General features: G+C 37.6%; 1 protein-coding gene across 1 annotated transcript in view; it reads left to right on the top strand.

Annotated features, from left to right (window-relative positions):
• MYBPC1 (myosin binding protein C1) overlaps positions 1–18,783 on the top strand; it is a 57,354-nt gene that overhangs the window by 26,765 nt on the left and 11,806 nt on the right. The window contains exons 14-30 of the mRNA XM_074901154.1: positions 873–978; positions 1,307–1,473; positions 3,076–3,238; positions 3,579–3,685; positions 4,918–5,051; positions 6,164–6,320; positions 6,986–7,090; positions 7,673–7,861; positions 9,312–9,446; positions 9,519–9,555; positions 12,077–12,185; positions 12,791–12,884; positions 13,984–14,151; positions 14,631–14,719; positions 16,083–16,278; positions 17,051–17,190; positions 18,362–18,521. Of these exons, the coding sequence (XP_074757255.1) occupies positions 873–978; positions 1,307–1,473; positions 3,076–3,238; positions 3,579–3,685; positions 4,918–5,051; positions 6,164–6,320; positions 6,986–7,090; positions 7,673–7,861; positions 9,312–9,446; positions 9,519–9,555; positions 12,077–12,185; positions 12,791–12,884; positions 13,984–14,151; positions 14,631–14,719; positions 16,083–16,278; positions 17,051–17,190; positions 18,362–18,521 (2,256 nt within the window). The remainder of the gene's footprint in view (positions 1–872; positions 979–1,306; positions 1,474–3,075; positions 3,239–3,578; positions 3,686–4,917; positions 5,052–6,163; positions 6,321–6,985; positions 7,091–7,672; positions 7,862–9,311; positions 9,447–9,518; positions 9,556–12,076; positions 12,186–12,790; positions 12,885–13,983; positions 14,152–14,630; positions 14,720–16,082; positions 16,279–17,050; positions 17,191–18,361; positions 18,522–18,783) is intronic.

The raw sequence follows: 18,783 nt of genomic DNA, 5'->3' as shown, positions 1-18,783 counted from the left end.
GGATATGGTTGATTTCACACTGTGCATTGGGATCTAGTGAGTCTGTGGTCTCCTTCACAGTTTAAAAGCTGTTTAGAAGATTCGTTTGCCACAGCATTGGCTTTCCCTAACACCACTCTTGGTCCAGCTGATCTGTTTCAACTACCCTCAGATCAGGCTTTCTAGCAGTTAATTTTTATTCCATCTGCACAGATTTATGGGAAGACTCTATCAAAAGCTATGAATGGGTGTCCATTTCTTCAACCTTTTTGCTCCCACAGTGTTGATAGTCTTACTGATAATATTCATGACATTATCACATATGCACAACAAAACAAACAAAAAAGGAGAACTTACAGTGAGAGAAAAAAATAATCAAATATTTCAGAAAGCTATTTAAAATAATGGAGCCCATTGCCCCTATAATATCAGGGATATTTATAGGAGATAACTGTTGTACAATCTCTTGCTATTGAACTTGAGTTTGGATAGTAGGAATGGTTTAAAACAGTAAGGGCATCATGTTATGTCATCAGGTCATCTTATTGTGCATAATGGGCTATAGGACCTGGTGAAAATGCAGCTTTATGAGAGGGATCTGTGGGAGCCAAGAGGGGAATGTCAGCTTCTCATGTCGACCTGTCTGGACAAACCCTCAATAAAATGGAATGCAAGGCAGATATTAATCTGAACAAATGTTATTTTTTTATTTAGTACATTTCCTACTAGCATCTTAACGAGCAATTGCTTTTCTGATTTAAGGCAGAAAAAGCTGCACTGAGACAGATATTACAATTTTACAGTAGTATCATCTTCTATAGCATGATTTTGAAAACCTCTTTCACTTAGTTTTCTCTATCAGATTGTAAATACGTAATTTTCTCTTTCCAAAGATCCTCCAATTTTGGTGACCAAAGCTCTGGAGGATACCAATAGCTATGTTGGTGAACGAGTAGAACTGAGCTGTGAAGTGTCTGAGGATGATGCAAATGTGAAATGGTAAGCCACACTTTGAACAGATACTGTTTTCCTTAAGAATAAAAAAACCCCAGGGTATTTTAACTGTAGGCAAAACCATGGACAGCTTTTTCTATATCAGTAAACCTGAAAATTGTTAATAAAATCTCAAGAAAACATTATTCAATAATGTAGCAAGAGCAAAAATATCCTTATACATTAATGGATGAGTTTGGTTAAACTTTACTTTCAACCTATATCTATATATACATATACATATATAAAGTCTTCTCTGGAAGTTTCAGTCTATGGGAGTCTTATTTGCACAGGAATTCGACTGGAAAATAATAATTCTTTTTTTTCCCATTAGGTTTAAGAATGGTGTAGAAATTACCGATGAAGCTAAATCTCGGTATCGAATCAAGGTTGAGGGTAAAAAACACACTCTGATCATAGAGGAAGCTGCAAAAAATGACAGTGCAACATACTCAGTAATGACAACTGGAGGCCAGTCAGAAGCCAAGCTTTCGGTTGATTGTAAGTATCATCCATCTTGATCTTGAATTCATATGTCACAGTTTACTAGCTTACAGAAATAAATAATTTACTTGCCTTTTCCTGGAGGTTTAAAGGGAGACTTAACTTCCATACCAATTTCTTTGCTGCAAATCTCCAGAACAGTGACCTTGCTTTAGATGCTGTTTCCAGTAACAGGCAATGAACTAGTCCTGCTTGAAAACTTTCTGTCTCTCTGTTAAGATGGAAAATAAATCTATCCATCTAAAGATATAATAGGTCAATAAAGTGAAATTTTCAAGGGAAGTATCTGCTTTTCTTTAATCCTTTCAGATTTTCACAGGAAAGCCAAACCAAGGCTTTTTAGACAAAATCAGAAAAAAAAAAAAGAAAAAAGAAAAAAGAAAAAGTAGTATGTTGGAAAAAATAATCAGTTTTATAACTAGGCATATTGTTAACAGGCATCAGGTCACTTCACCTGAACTCATAGGTACAAGCACATGACTGTGTATCTTCCTCAGTATTGTTTGTGCAATATCTCTTTAAAATGACTACATTTTTTAATGAAATGTATGTGCTCATGCTCTGAAGTTATACATTACGCATAAACGTACAACATTTTTGATACTTATAATGCTCTTGACTATTTTGTACAAATTGGCATCCTAAGCACAACTAATTCATGCTGATCTATTATCAAGTTGGAAATTATCCACCATGGGTACTGAGCTCCATCATCTTTTCTTTGATGCAACTTCTTCCGAGGATTTTCCCAATGGCTTTCTATAAAACACTGCTTTTCCCATCCACTTTGTTTCCTATGTCGGATTATAGTCAGGGATATTTGCTGCATGCAGATGGTACTGTGTTCAGGCTGGACTCTGGTCTACAGCATCTAATCTTCCAGAAATTGGAAGTGAACTGGGAGACCAGTTCTCAGACTAAATTTTAAAAAAGCTAGTAGTATCTGTGGATATTCGTAGGGTGAGTTAAGGAAGTTTAGCAACCATGAGAACAAGAAGTGTATGAAGATAAGCTTACAGGACAGTCAGCTTTTGCTAGAAGCCTGACAAAAAAGGTTGAGAACCACAGTCCCCACTTGTGATGAAATACCTTGGTAAGTCTCCAAATTATCTTGGATCAGCTGGGAGAGCTATGAGAGGAGTTAGATCACCGTTAGATCACAGGAAAGGTGGGTTGTAATCCCGTCTAGTGCGTTGGTCTGGGGACACAGGTCTTTCACTTTTTGAAAATTTCTTACTGGATTCTGGGGGGGATAGAAACACCTACCTCCAGCACCCAAACACGAGAAAGGGGACAGTATTCAAATTATGCTCCTGGGCTTAGTTCTTCTACTGGCAATATCCATGGAGTTTCTCAGGTCATGGCATGGGTATTTTCAATCACCCTTTCTAAAGGCAACAAACTATTATACATGAAAAAAGGTTAATTCATGTAGCTTACATGTACGTATTACTGGTATTTGACTTGAGAACTTTATTATTGGAGGCATTTTTCTGATTTGCAGACTACTGTAATGGCTAGTAGCAGCTCTGTGACAAAATCATGAGTTTTGATTTTATTTGATATTAGCATTAATATCTCTGCTTCTGTTTTCCTAAGTGAGACCACTGAAGATATCACTTGCACTGCAAGACCAGACTGTGAGGCTTGGACAGGAAATCCACCTGAAGTGTGAGATATCTGAGAATGTGGAAGGGAAATGGTACAAAAATGGGCAACTGATTGAAGCTAGTGACCGTGTAAAGCTTTATCACAAAGGAAGGTAAGCATGTTGTGTATTGACTTGACTTTTGATTGAATGACACTGTAGAGATGTGACAATATGCAGATTACACTCCTGTATTTTTCTATTTCTGTGTCCAAACAGGAAATATTAAAATTGGCTACATTATTTGGTGGTTTTCTCGATAATATTTGGTACAAATCACACAGTATTTAATCAGCTAAAATACCACTAAGCAGCCAGCAAAGTAATTTTAGTCAGTAGTTTACACACTTGCACAGATCTCCTAAAATTTTCACAGATTTTTTCCTTATAGCTTCAAGCAGTCTTCAAAAATAATTTATCTTTTTAAATTTTTTTTTTTTTTTTTTTTTTACAGAATCCACAGATTTGTTATAGGGAGTGCTGCTATTGATGATGAGGGTGAATACATGTTTGTACCAGATGCCTATAATATTAATATTCCATGCAAAGTACACGTTGTGGGTAAGTAGATGGCACAATGACTTATATATATCATCTCTTTCTCTGACCTTTGGAAATGAAAAGCAATGTAAAATATCCTTGCTTACAATCTGTTTCCTCTGAGCAAGCATCTACCAAAGAAAGCAGACCTGCTGCTTTGGCAAAATGCAAGTGAGGTAGTCAGACAGCGCTTTTCCTGTGCTCAGGATCTGCTTGTAGTTTAGCCAGGGAGCTCCTGGGGAAGCCTTCTTGATGTTGAATTCCTAAATCTAAACCACTATTAAGAATTTGTGTAAAACACCCGTTGTTATCCTCTTTTCAGATATAATGCTGTCTTCTTTGAAGAACTGGCTTGCTGACATTGCAAAATGTGATTTAGTCTGGTAAAAGATTAGTAGAATAGATACATATTTACCTATTTCTTAAATACGTTAAATGATACCTAGAGAGCAATATGCTTCTGACCAGCTTTTATTCACTTAGCAAAACAGAAGGCTTGTTAATGATCATGGTCTTTCAAACACAAATAAAACAGGTCATTGACTCTTTTCACAGAAATACCTCAGTGGCTTTTAAGGGCAGCCAGCAACTTGGAAGTCAAAAGGATAGTAAAATAAATGACCAAAGTTTTAGAATATATGCTCTGTAATTGAAGCTGAAAGAAGTGGGATATCTGTATTGGAAAAAGTATTGGCAAGGTTTAGGGAGAATGAAGATGGGAGGGTTATTCCCACTGATATAACTTCCAATACATTAAAAAAAAGTTGCAAGAAGATATTCATCAGTTGTTCTCCATACACATGGGATGCAATAAAAATTAACATTTCATATTTAGAAAAAGGATTTCAGTTAAGAAAACTTTAAACCGTAAGAACAGTGATATCTGAAGTGTGATAAAAGGTGTTGTAGAAAGCCTGTAATGGAAATTCTCAAGAGCCACTTAGAGGAATTGGCTCTCAGAAGTTACCAGAATATACATAATTCTGCCTCAGGAAGATAGGTTTGTTCTTTATTTATGGTCCTACTATTCCAAAATTTCTATGGTGCCATGATTTATTTTTCATCAGGTAACAATTTTCTTAAAAATAAATTGTCTTCACAAATTTTATTCTGAACAAAAGATCAGTTGACTAAAAATACCAGGAAAATACAAAACAGAGAGCATGTTTCTCTATGTTGCAGACCTGTGCCATGTCACTGAACTCTCAGAGTGACAGCCATGTGGCAAATTAGATCAATCTCTCCTTTTTCAGATCCTCCTAAACTCCACCTGGATGGTCTTGGGGAAGGAAACACTGTGACAGTAGTGGCAGGAAGCAAACTACGACTTGAGATCCCTATCACTGGCGAGCCAACTCCAAAAGTCACGTGGAGTAAAGGGGACAAGGTACATTGTCATTATAAATGTTTCGTCAGCTTATCAAAGGACTTTTTCTTTCAAATATTGACCTTTAACCTTGTAAAGACATTGATTTTAATGGGAGAAAATAAGGAGGAGATGTATTTTGTCTAAAATCTCTCATTCAAAAATCAAGAGTAAAATGGATAAATATTATTTAGTATCTTTTGGGTCTTTTTGAGCACAGGCTGACGTTAACAAAGGAAAAAAAATATGGATTTTAATATAAATAAATTGTAAAAGAGAGGGATATATGAGATGCACAAGAAAACTAGTGAAAATCTACCAAATGGCTACTTCTTCTGTATATACTGCCCAGAATAGCTGCCAGGTTTCAACAGGAAGTCATGGTACGGTCTGTTTCTGGAAAATGAATGATAAATTCTGATGGAGTGTCAAGTCTTGAACGAAACAATAGGCTGGATGATTGGTGGCTTGCATCTGTGTCTTAATGCATAATTTTGCATAGCTCAATCTTGGGCTGTGTAACACCAAAAAGCCACTTTTCACATTTAAATTTTCATTGTGGTATGTGGAAGCTGGAACATATTATTACTGGATTTGTCAGACCTACCTGTTCAAACCTCTGACTGCTATTTTTCAAACAGTAATTATAGTATCACCACTGTGGACTTGTTCAAACAGGGAATTATTCTAGCAGAGCTCTTACTCCAAAACATGTGCCAGCATTTGAAATCTGTGAGGACAAACTACTGACCATTACAATCTCTCTGACCTTTAAACTGAATGAATTATATTTTGATCTGACTTTTGGGAGAATCCACTCCTCTCCATCAAATTAGTGTTGACAAAAGCGTGTTCTTGCTCACAGGACAAGTAAGCCTCTTCCTTCAAGATGCAATGATTGACCGAGTACAAAAACAGTTACCATATTTTAAAGTTATTAATTTGTCCCTAATTTATTTTGTCATTTATGTGATCATTAGGTGACTGAAATTCTGAGCTTTAGTGTGTTTTTTTCTTATGGTTGCTTTAGCATTGTTGGTGAAGTGTCCTGTACTGCATTTGGATTTTGAATTTTCAGCATTTTGATTCATGAATCCAGAAAATATTTTCCCTCTGCTTACTCTGATTCCTAGTGGATCACAGACAGTGGAAGAATACGAGCAGAAACATATCCAGACAGCAGCTGTCTGGTCATTGATGCAGCTGAGAGGGAAGATTCAGGTCCTTTCAGAATAGCATTAAAGAATGAGGCTGGAGAGGATACAGCTCTAATCAACATTAAAGTGGTTGGTAAGTCATGTGGAACACTGCGTATGAGCCATGCCGTTTTATCACAGCCCTTTTCAATAAATGCTCCTTGAGGAACCCTACTTTTCTGCACCCCAGCAAGAGGCAAATTCTTCTTCCTCTATCTGAAGTGTCTCTTCTGTAGATGCTGTCCTCCTTAACTACCAAACTGTTGTAGATTCTCAGAAAACTGTTTGTTCCTGTTTTCAGGTGTGGAATTGAGGTGCAAGGGTACTAAGGCCCAGTGTTACAGAAGGACACAGGAATTTAGCATGAGATTTGAGTAGGAGTTAATTATCACCCCACTGCCACCTCATGCTGCAGGGGCCAAATTTGCAGTTGCCTCGGGCTTCCCTTAACACTATTCTCCATCCTCCATGTGGCTGTGGGATCTGTTTTACCACATGCCCTCAAGTGCCTCTCAAGTGTCTTGGCTGTGCTGAAGAGCTTGGCACTTATTCCTCCTTAGCCACCTGCCAAGATCCACAAAGACTTCCTTTCTCTCTGTCTCTTTGTTAGGAACTCCTATGAAAACTACTCAGATTTGTTTCTTATCCTATAAAAACTATTCGGATTTTTTTCTAATTTAGCATTTTTTATTTCAAGCTATGCAAAAAGAAGAAAGTTGTGAGGATTTCTTTTAATAATATTTACTTTGTTTACAACAGATGTTCCTGATCCTCCTCAGGCACCAGATGTGACTGAGGTGGGTGAAGACTGGTGTGTTATGACCTGGGAACCTCCAGCAAATGATGGTGGATCACCCATCTTAGGTACACAGTTTTCTTATTTTTGTGGTGGTGCTCTAATATAGACAAAAGAAACAAACCTCAAATAACGAATGCCATAGGATCAGAGAATGTTCTACCCAATCTTTGACATTATCAGATACCTGTTTTTCTAATGCTTTGAGATTTGTCATTTTGTATGTTGCCCCTACTTGAAAGTCAACCTCTTGTAATACCAAACTTTGAACAGTTAGCCTCTTTGAATCTCAACAGGAATTTCAGAAACAATTTACTGAAGAGATTGTAATATTTTCTAATACACTGAACCAAGAGGAAGGTCAGAGGGGCCCAGAGGCCGGCAGAATCAGGCCCTTTTCACTTGAACTAAATACAGTGGTGTTGTGAAGTCTGAAAAAAGCTCTTATATGTCTGTAAAAGCCAAACAGATGACTGTCAGATAGCTTGTGATGGAAAAAATTTAACAATAATCCCTAAACCACTCTGAGGCTAGAAGGTGATATTGAGGTGCATCCAGAAATAATGCCGTTGGGCAGTCAAAAAATAGACCCTTCACTATTGAGCTTTATGCCACCAGTTAACTATAATAAAATTTTGTTTGGTCAATAGGATATTTCATTGAAAGGAAAAAGAAACAAAGCTCCAGGTGGATGAGGCTGAATTTTGAACTGTGTAAAGAAACAACTTTTGAGCCAAAGAAAATGATTGAAGGTGTTGCTTATGAGGTCCGCGTGTTTGCTGTTAATGCAATAGGCACTTCCAAACCAAGTATGCCTTCGAAATCCTTTGTTCCTTTAGGTAAGTAATCAAGAGCATAGAGATAGGCATGCATTTAGAAAATTATCATTAATACATTATTACAGTCATCTAATTATATAACTGTAGTTCTTGTTGCACTTGTGTTGCTCAGGACCTTCTTTATAAGGTCCTGCATAAGCTATATGTCTATTTCGGAAAGATTTATAGTTTTTTATAAACAAGAAACAAGGATGTATAGACAGAAAAATGGTGTATTACAATAAATCAGTGACATGCTATAGGTGAGCCTGATATAGTCAATACTATGCTCAGTATGTTTTAAGGACCAGAAGTAATAGTTTCACATTTCTGTGTATCATAGGTACCCCCTGAGTCAATAGATTCAAACTACTGCCAGTTAAACTGGCAATTTAGAGAATTGATAAAGATGATGGATTATAGTCTTGGTTGTTTTGTGAGTCTCTCTCCTGCTATACATTCAGTCAGGCACTGGCTTTTGGCCAAAAATGTTCAGGAAAAGTGACCAAAAGTCTAAAGATCACTATCTGCAGGCTACACTGTATGAAAATGAGACTTATGTTTCACTGCTTACGCTTTGCTGTTACATAGCAGCTTGCCATTTAAAGATGTACAACTATTCACATATAATCCATGCATTTCCATTTTAATAAAAGAAATCACAGGTATACGATTTATCATAAAGGTAGGAATCTATGGAATAAATTAAGTAGGTTTGCCTAATATTGCAATAAATCATATGATAAAATACAATTGAATAGTCCCTAATTTCACTCTATGCCTCATGGATCCCCATTAGCTGATGTAGGGCCTTTTATCCCAAAAAGGGTTCACATATTTTCAATATTCTTTTGCATATACAATCCAAATTATGCAAGGTCATATATTATACTCTTCTACATGTCAACTTGTTTTGTGTTAATGTAACAGCTAGAAGGCCTTGTCATTCACCTAATGACAGACTAATTTGGTGACCTTTTCATATAAAGAAACAGTTTTTCAGACTATTGTGACAACTACCAAGTCCCTGTACAAGAAAGGCGTCTTTTTCTGTAGGCCAGCAAAAGTTTCCACCTTGCTCAGTGGCATCCCCACAGTGCAGAGGAGGAGGAAGAAGGTGGCTGTTATTGCTACAGCATGTTCTCCTGTTGTCAGAAAATACCTGCTGATGTAGGATACGTTACTCACAACTTCTCTGTTCTACCTTCCACCACTCTTTGACCTTCTCACTCCTCAGTAGGAGGAATTTAACTCTGGATTAGATTATGAGCAGCTATGGGATGAGGTACCTGCTTGTCCTAGTTTGGTCCTAATTGGGAAAGACATGCCAGGGATGATTGGAAATGCGTGGTTGGCAGGATTTAGCCTGTCACCTATGATGCTAAATTAACTAAAGAAATACACACCATAAATGTAAACCTTTAATTGTAACACAGTTTTCTTCCTTCTTCCCACTGCCTGCTTGCTTCAGCTGTTACTAGTCCACCAACTCTCCTGGCAGTGGATGGGGTAACTGATACCACAGTTACAATGAAATGGAGGCCACCAGACCACATCGGAGCAGCAGGGTTAGATGGCTACGTTGTAGAGTACTGCTTTGAAGGAAGTAAGTGACAACGACTGTGGTATGTTATTCATAGTGGAAGTAGGTGAGACTTTCTCCATTTTTTCTCTACAGGTATCAGATGCTCTCACTTTAAGGCAGAGACTAATCAGTCAGCAGAAGGGTTTTGTTCATGCTTCCTTTGATTTGTATTCCAGATCCTGCTCACTGATTGTAGTTCAACCCATCTTACATTCAAAATCTGAAATCCAGACCAAACACCATATAATCTTTTGTAGTGTAGCAAGTACGATGTTAATCACTGACCTCTTTTTTGAGCTAAATGAAGAGTTGATGCAGTAAAGAGTGGATGAATGAATAGAAAATAATAAGTGTGGTCCAAAATATGTGCAAGTTGGCTGCATTTTAGGGACCTACTACTAACTGGCTACTTCAAATGCCGGTTCCCAATACTGAGGACACACAGCCTCTCCAATAGCCAGCTGCAGAAGTTATCTAGGCATGTAAAGTTCATGTCTGGATATTGAATTTCTCCAGTGTTTCACTGTAGTTAGATACAGGATTTTTAACTATGTCCATCTAAGACATGAATCTATGCAGAACCTGAATAAACTTATAAGAGTAAAATAACAAGGAATAGGGAAATATAATTCATATGTACAACTAAGTCTGTGGTGATCAAGCAGCAGAAACAGTATTTTCCAGCAGATTTTCTTCTGAACTGGCATCAAATTAAATCTATTTTCAAAAAGTAAAATCCACCAACACCTGGGTAAGTATCAGATAGTCTGGAGTAGTATAAGCAATACCCAGCCTCTGTGGGCAAATGCCAATCAGTGGGACTCCAGCAGTGTTGTGTATTTGGATGAATGGGACACTAATCTTCAGCTCTGCTAGCTGCTTTTCTTAACTGCACTGTAAATCAAGAGGTGAGTTGGACACCTTTTTCCATAAAGGCATTTATTTCACTGAAAGATTTTCTTGAATGAAGTCCACAGCCTGGGGACAAAAGGTAGAGGACAAGAACTTGTCATTCACACTGTCACATGTTTCAGATTCAGACAATCCAGGAAAACAGTAGTTCACAAAAGTGGTCAGATACCACAGGAGCAGAGTGCCCTCAGCTCTCACCCAGGCGAGTGGGAGAGGGAGTGAAGAAGAACCACTGGCTTTTCTCAGGAGCATTCAGCATCTTGTAGTATTGAGCTGAATATCTGTAAGGAGCAGGAACAGACTGCAAGAAGCTCAGAGGTCTGGAGAAGATTACCTGAAGGCAGACACTGCTGGAATGGTAGGAAGGGTTTTCTTTGTATATTGGGAGGGAGCTGCGGGAACAGCTCAGAACGAGTAAGCATGCAATCTCACATCAAGATGTGGCATTCCTATGATGTTTCCATTGCACAGGAAAGATATACAGGAATATGAAGGAGACTGTCAATGTGAGGACTTCAGTGTATGCTGTATATTGTGCTCTGTTTAGCATTGGTAGGATGGCAGGGAAAAAAACTTAAAAGTGCTTGTAATATTCTACTGTCATAAAACCCTTGACATGATAGTATATGGTTTTTCAGAGGAATCTTCCAAATCTATCGCTTAAGGACTATTAGACAGAAGATCATTGCATACCTGTTGAAAGGAACAAATTCTTTACCTTTTTTTTTTCTTTCAGATAGGTTTTAAACATATGAAGATACAAGAAAATGGCAGTCAAGTCTGTCATTTTATTGTTACCCACCTCAGTTAAATACAATGGGTACAATGTATTTTACATAGTTTTCTGAGTGTTTATGTATATCTATATATGCCTCCTATATATGCATATACATCTATATATACACAATTGACATTATTTATGTATATATGTTATGAAAATTGTTAGGAAAAAGCAAGCTTAGTAGAAAATACCAATTTTAAAAGATGTGTTATTGGAATATACATCCTTTTCTCTGTGTTCAATCCTTTTTTTCTTTCTTGCAATACCACAATTCCTCCTTTTCTCAGTCCTTTCAGTGCCTGTTCTGCCTCAAACTAATATCTTCTATAATGTTTAATAGCTCTTTTTAATTTCAGGTTACTTTTTATGACTGTCTATATTCAATCTGCTGTTCTTTTCTTTTAGTTATCTGTTTGTAAACTCATTTGTCTTCGCCATCTCCATTCTTTCATCATTGTCACTGAAGCAGTTTTAAAGAGGGCTTTTTTGAGTCTTCCTTATCATAGCAATCATTAGGAGAAATCACAAGCTGAAAACAGGGAGACAAAATATATATATAATCATAATTTAGAAGAATCATGTACCATGAGCATTGGGTTGGCTTTGTGAAAATTGGTATAACTTGATCAACATGGTGGACTCTTGGACTTCTCAACTATGGTAGCACCTTTGACAACTCTCTGTGTATATTACTGAATTGGAGTCTCATCATGGGTGTCTGGATCCAGCATTGCACGGGTGTGAATAATGTGAATATAGAACTCCCCAGAGCTAGTTTCCAACATCCAAATTGAACCTCTTTCTGTGTTGATGTGAAGTAGACCAAACCTGTTGACACTAGAGAAATCAATTCCTAGTAATATATGATGCCAACTGGCTCTTGCGTGACATTTCAAGGGCAGTCCGATGACCTTGGCACTAGTTTTCCCTAGGACACTATGTTTATCTGCCTTTAAAGGGCCATTGCACCTGCAGAGGATATGTTTTCACAGGTAGTAAATAGGCACTTCAGAGAGTCTCTGTTGTCTGAGATCTTTGCCAATGTAGCCATCCAGGACCATGCACAGGTACTAGAATAGTATTTTTATTATGCTGACAATAGCCAAGTCCAGGATTCTAGGAAATTCAGGGCAGTGATAGCTTTTTCCAGGAAATAAAGCCTTCGTGATTACATATCTGTCATCATCTACATCTTTGGTCTTCTTTAATTTTATTTCTATGTTGCCTTTAGCTAAATGTGTTCTCTTGCTCTGTTTCCCCAATTATTTTTTCAAGATATCTCTTTTTCTGTCTCTCTTACTCAGAATTCTTCTCTGAATTTCTTCTCTGTTCCATGATGTGTTTTCTTCTCCTATACTTTCTCCTATCATGATTTTGTTTCATTTCTCTCTTCCAAATGTTCCTTTTGTCTCTTTCTTTTCATCTTTTCAGGGCTGTGGTCAGGCCCAAAGTAAAAAACCAACCTTATCTCCTCCTCTTCCTTTATCCATTTTCTTTCCTGTGAGCATCATGTATAGCTGTTCTTTGATCTAGATGCCCTCTTCCCATCTCTTTCCTCCCTGAAGTCTCCCTAAATATGGGTCCTCTAAATCTTTAAAGCCCAGCATCTATCTTTGCATACTTACTAACAGGAATTGCTAATCACTGACAAAATGCTCCATCTGTGTGAAAGTGGGTGTCTCTGATTAATTTTAAAGATGGATTCTCACAAGGTATATCGACAGATCTGTCTGAGGAATTGGGGGAGCCACCTTTTAACCTGGAAGGTACAGTATTCAACAAAGGATATAAAACTTCTTTAATTAACGAAAAACTCTTTTCATAAAAGTAAAGATAAATTTCTGAGAGTGACTTTTAGAGCCAACAGTCTACAGAATTTGCTGTAGTACATGTATAAGGGGAGGGGGAGGTGCTCAGGAAACAGTCATTAACTGCAGTCCTCTTCTGCTAGAAGCTGAAAGAAGCAGCATGAAGGAGAACTTAATTCCTAAAAGTAGGACGCACAGTTATGAAAATGTACAAATGAATTGTGCTCTAAGTCTGCAGGACTCTCTAGTTTACAATGGTTCTCTTGTCTTCTGTACCATTTTTATAATGCTGTCTTTATATGATGTGGAAAGTATTGATACTGACTTGCTACTGCATAAATCTGACTCCAGATGTCAAGGTACCAGCAGTGTTAAAGCAATCTATGGTTGGAGGACAGTGTGGAAAAGACAGTATCATTTGTAATTGAAGCTTTTCTGAAAGACTGCACTGTTATGATCACTCTATGGATTACATGTGATTGCCCAGGGATAGGACAAAAAATGTGAGAATGCTGTAATTATGTGAATAATTCTGACACAGCCTTCCTTTGTTAAGGCACATTCAGAGATGGCATTTCATGGCAATTTGTAAATATTCTGTGTTTCTCTCATCCCTGTGCTCTCAGTAGTACTTTCAAGGATATTCAGTACTAGCTGAAAGTAATTGTAAACGCCACTTCTCTCCAAGAAAGTTGTTAAAGCAATGATGAGTTCTTTTGGAAAGATACTCTATGTCCCCCTTGTTTTCCATCAGCTGAATTTAAAAGTTAATCAGCTTTCTCTCTGGTACAATTAAATGATAGACACATTATAAAAAACATCTATTTTTCTAATATAAATATATAATCAGCAGGAAGCCTTTAAGGTTTGAAACATTCTTCCTATGTATGAAAGTGAATCAATATATTATAGCATAATTAGAAAAACAAAATAGAGGTATTCTTTAGAATATAATGAATCTATTACTCTTCATTAATTTTCCTCATCCATGCAGTGAATGTATTTATAATTCCTTATTCTTTTGATTCGTCCTCCCCTCCTCATTTCCCTAAACCAGCTGATGAATGGATCGTGGCTAACCCGGAGCTGACAGACAAAACAAAGTTTACTATCAGTGGCCTGCCGACTGGCTCAAAAATCCTTGTGAGAGTAAAAGCTGTGAATGCTGCTGGTGAAAGTGAGCCCAGGTACCACCCAGGGCCTATTTTAGTCAAGGAAGTGATAGGTAAGATTCTCCTGCCTACGCTCACCCACAAATACACTCTGCTTCCATACTTAGTTCTAGCTTTTGAAGGCTAATTTGTTGTTGGAAACTGATGATATGGCATTAGAAAGCTATTACACAGTGGATAGAAAGCATGAAATGTCTTCAAAATAATAATAATTCTTTTTATTTGTTTCACTTCTGAGCCTTTATTGCTCAGGCTTTCAAGGCTTTTTTATTCTGCAGAAGTTGAACTTGTTGCTTTTTTTAAGTTGAGCTGAGTTTTTTTCCTGTTCCTACCACCATAGTATTTGGTGTTACAAAAACCAATGGTGTGTTGAATGTAACATTGTGGGACCGAGAAATTTAAGATACCTTGATCATTAGTCACTTTGGGGAATTGTAGACCACACATTCTCCTATTTATACTGAGGCCCACCAGTGCTGCCTCAGTTCGAAGAGAAGATAAATGTCAAACACAAGTTTCTGGCTTTTTTCAGAACCTCCAAAGATTCGTCTACCAAGACACTTAAAACAAACTTATACTCGAAGAGTTGGAGAAACTGTGAATCTCGTTATTCCTTTCCAGGTAAGAACTAAAAGCACTTACAGAAAAATATTTTTCTTATACTTCTGCTTTTTAACTTATTTCTGTGTGACTTTGGTAGGCCAGTGAATTAACTTCAGCAGATGTGGAAGCACACTGAAGTACATAGATGCCTGAAAGCTTTTGTTTTGATGTCTCAAAGAAATTAGTTAAGCCAATTAATGAACTGGTTAACTAATTTAGAGAGCCTGATTTGTCATCTGTCATCCAAAGGACACTTACAAATCCTCACAGTAGACATTACATGCGAGATAATAGCTAGCCCAAAATGGTGACACTGGCAGCAGGTATATATGGTATCAAAGTGAGACTGTAGCACTTAATCATTTCCTTGTTGTGAGAGGAAAAGGGAGAGGAAGAGTGGGCAGAGTTTCACTCTCTCCTGTAGAAACTGCAACTTTTAAAACCTTGAAATCGCAGCTATAATATGACTGTGTTATAGCACGTTTTCCCACAGCATTGTGTTAACCTTCATTCCCATACCTTTTACAAAGTGACTGTTTCTCTACCTGCAGGGTCCTTATTCTTCTGAATACAAGAATTACAGCAAAATTAATTTCTATTTAATGTCTGTATTGGGTAAGCATAATCTGGATTCTACAAGGCTGTTAAAAGCCTTATAAAAGCTTTATCAGCCATACACTGCAAGAGACACTGCTCTTAAGAAATTAAAGGAATATTGTACGGTTATTCTCTAAAATCAGGCATTTTAAAAAGTGTGAGATCACCCTTTTCAGACAGCATTTGCAAATTTTTTGCCTCTGGAAGGCAAATCCCCTGGTAAAGCAGGTGGAATTCCCTCTGATTTAAGTATCTAAATAGGGCACTACTAGGCTCACAAAAATGGCACACAAAAGATGTCAACCCAGCCTGCCTAACACTATTCCAACTGCTTTTGCAGTGAAAGAGAGTTTTGTGTCCCTGGAGGTTTAATCCACTACTTTACTCTTTCAATGGCAGTATAGAGAATGTAGGCACTTACAGAGGGTGAAATATTTTGCTCTGCATTTTCTGTTTGTTTCTTTTTTTTTTTTTTTTTTTTTTTTTAGAAAACTGGAAATTGTCAAATTTAGCCAGAAAGTTAGTTGTCCAATTTAGCCAGAATTTGCAAATATTTTCAGTCTCCTGGGGGAAAAAAAAAAAAAAAAAAAAAGGTAAAAAAAGGGATACATTTTAGGTGAATTAATATGATTGCATCTCAAATGCTGTATGATTTTAAAAAGAATTCACAGCTCTTTCAGGACAGTTTTTATTTCCTTTTGGAAAAATGAGAAATAAACCCATTTTCTCTCCCTCCCTTTTCTCTCCCAAAATTATATACAAATTGTTTCCTGGCTTCTTACAGGGAAAACCAAGGGCAAAAGTATCATGGCAGAAAAATGGTTCTCCAATAGACAAGAACCAAATCAACATCCGCAACACTGATAATGACACTATCATCTTCATCCGAAAGGCAGAAAGGAACCACTCTGGAGAATATAACATGAAAGTGGAAGTAGAGAACTTGGAGGACAAAGCTACAATAGATATTCAGATTGTTGGTATGTTTTGAGAAACAAAAATAAATGCATGCCAGAGAAGCAGACTCCAGGCATTCTAAGGCTATAGGAAAACAGGAATCCCAAAGAGCATCTTTCTCAACAGTGATAGCTCTCCGTGTCCAATTACTTGCCTATAGATCTGAGTCTCTAAGCAAACCTCCCTACACAAAGGCAGGTGCTTGCTGGGTCACGTCAGTCACTTTTCTTCACTGTTATGCTTTTCATGTTCTTGTCTATCCAGGATGCAAGCTTTTTCCTGTTGAGTGGTATCCATAGCCAGAAATGGTAGTAAATTCACAGTAACTTTCTCACAAGTATATTGTGGAAGAAATCCTAAATCTTGAAAGTACATGAAAGTGGGAAAGACAGACCAGAAAACGCATTTACTTTTCATTTTTACCAATCTATTTCTTTACATAATAGACAAAACTGGTAGCATAGCCTTTATAACGATTGTCCAGTTTTGTCTTTAAGGAACACATCTTCAAATGGTTTTAACTTTCCCAAAATATCATGTCCTTATACAATCAAAGAGCATATGCATATTAGAAACCCTACTCACAAAGTGGTCAAGTTAAGTTTTTCATAATTCTAACACGTCTTAACTTTGGAAAGTTTTATTTTGCAACCTCAGCTTTCTTTGACGTTGGTTTTGACAAGTGCATATCGTAAAAAAAGAGAGAGAGAAATTAAAGTGGAAGATGTGTGTAGGAAAGAGAGAGATAGAGAAAGCAAACAGTGGAAAATGTCAGCTGCCATATTTTCATTACAGATCGCCCAGGCCCACCAGAGGTTGTAACTATTGAGGACGTCTGGGGAGAGAACGTAAATTTATCATGGAAGCCACCTAAAGATGACGGCAATGCTGCCATTACTGGGTACACTATTCAAAAAGCAGATAAGAAGAGTATGGTAAGTAATAAGGAGTTTAAAAGACTGATGTACTCATGAATTCTCCCTTTTAAAAATAAAAATTCTTACATGCTTAAACTGATGTAGGTGGACAAAGAACTGATTAGTCAGTGTTCAGAAAATCCGCAAGGCATCTCTAAAAATTCTAAAAGTTTCCTGTTCACTGTATCTAAAGCCTATATATAGAAAAGACGAGGACTGAAAAGGAAAGGACAGGCCCCCTGTCTCTAAATTACTGTGCTAAAGAGAAAGCAACAACAGCAGTGTGTAGGGTCAAGTGTGTCATGGATCATATAAGTCATAGCTTCCCCACATTCTCTGTGGTGGTAAATTTTGCAATTCTGGCACAGCTGGCCTTCTACAGAGAACTGTTTTCTCAAAAGGCGCTTTGGCTTTAAAGATGCCCAAATATCAACACAAACTATGGCACAGGGAACTCAGCACAAGTTCATCTTTAGAAAAGCAAGAGAACTGTGTAGGGCAGAGCAAAGAAAAGCAAAAACATTGCTGTGGTCATATTGCACTTTAGATTACACTTCTAGCATTAACCTCTTTCATCTCAGCTTGTTATTTAGGTGGTGTATACTAGGATAGAATTCACATGTCCTGTTACTGCTGCAAGACTAAAGCATTAAAACCCACATCCCCACCTGAGCCTTTACATATCAGAGGACCACCAGTATAAAATTACATTTCTTATGTTCACTCAACCTGTGGAACAGGGGGTAGATCAGTGCACTGGTCTCTTGTGAGTACATTACTGCAGGCTAGTATATGCTACTACTTTCCCCTTACGTACTACTTTTCTTATCTGCAGCAGTACCTCCTCTGTCAGCAGTGTGGACTAGGAATGAAGGAGCCTGCCTTGCCTTGCACAATACAACCTTTGTAATATCAGATTTCCTAAAACAAACCCTCCCAGCTAACAGCATGTAACAATTCAGCAGGGTTCACTTTCCATTCAGCCTTCACTGCTCAGCAGTGAGCTCTGTGGTATTCTCATTATCACTCATGTCATTAATTATTGTTAGCATCACAAATTTTAATTCATAAACTTTCCCTTAGAAGAAAAATCTTGCTCCCACAAGCTTGATGACTCTTTCAGACTTTTACTGGGTGAGAGGTGCAGGGTGTTGCGGGGCAGCTTATTCTCTGTGTTTGCACCTTTCAGGAATGGTTCACAGTAATGGAGCACTACCACCGCACCAGTGCCACCATCAACGAGCTCGTCATAGGAAACGAGTACTACTTCCGGATCTTCTCTGAAAACATTTGCGGCCTCAGTGAGGATGCTACAATGACCAAAGAGAGCGCTTTGATTGCAAAGGATGGTTAGCTAATTCTCCATTCCTTGTCAAAGGGGAAGGGGTGTGTTCAGAGGTTGGAAGATGATTAGAGGTAAAGGCCATATCTCGACAGGTGGAGCTGGACAAATTCTGATTCTTGCGGTCAGAAATCCTGACATTTCAGAAACTGTCAGTTTAAATTTTTTTTTTAAAATTACCCCTTTATGGAAGGGAAATTCTGAGGGAGAGCTGAGCACACACACAACCAATGTGATCAAGCAACGCCCGTTTATTACAACTCAGGAAG

This window comes from Athene noctua, chromosome 3, assembly GCF_965140245.1.
Source record: "Athene noctua chromosome 3, bAthNoc1.hap1.1, whole genome shotgun sequence".
Lineage (NCBI taxonomy): Eukaryota > Metazoa > Chordata > Aves > Strigiformes > Strigidae > Athene > Athene noctua.
The sequence above is the reverse complement of the archived record's forward strand: the minus strand, read 5'-3'. Positions and strand labels throughout refer to the sequence as shown.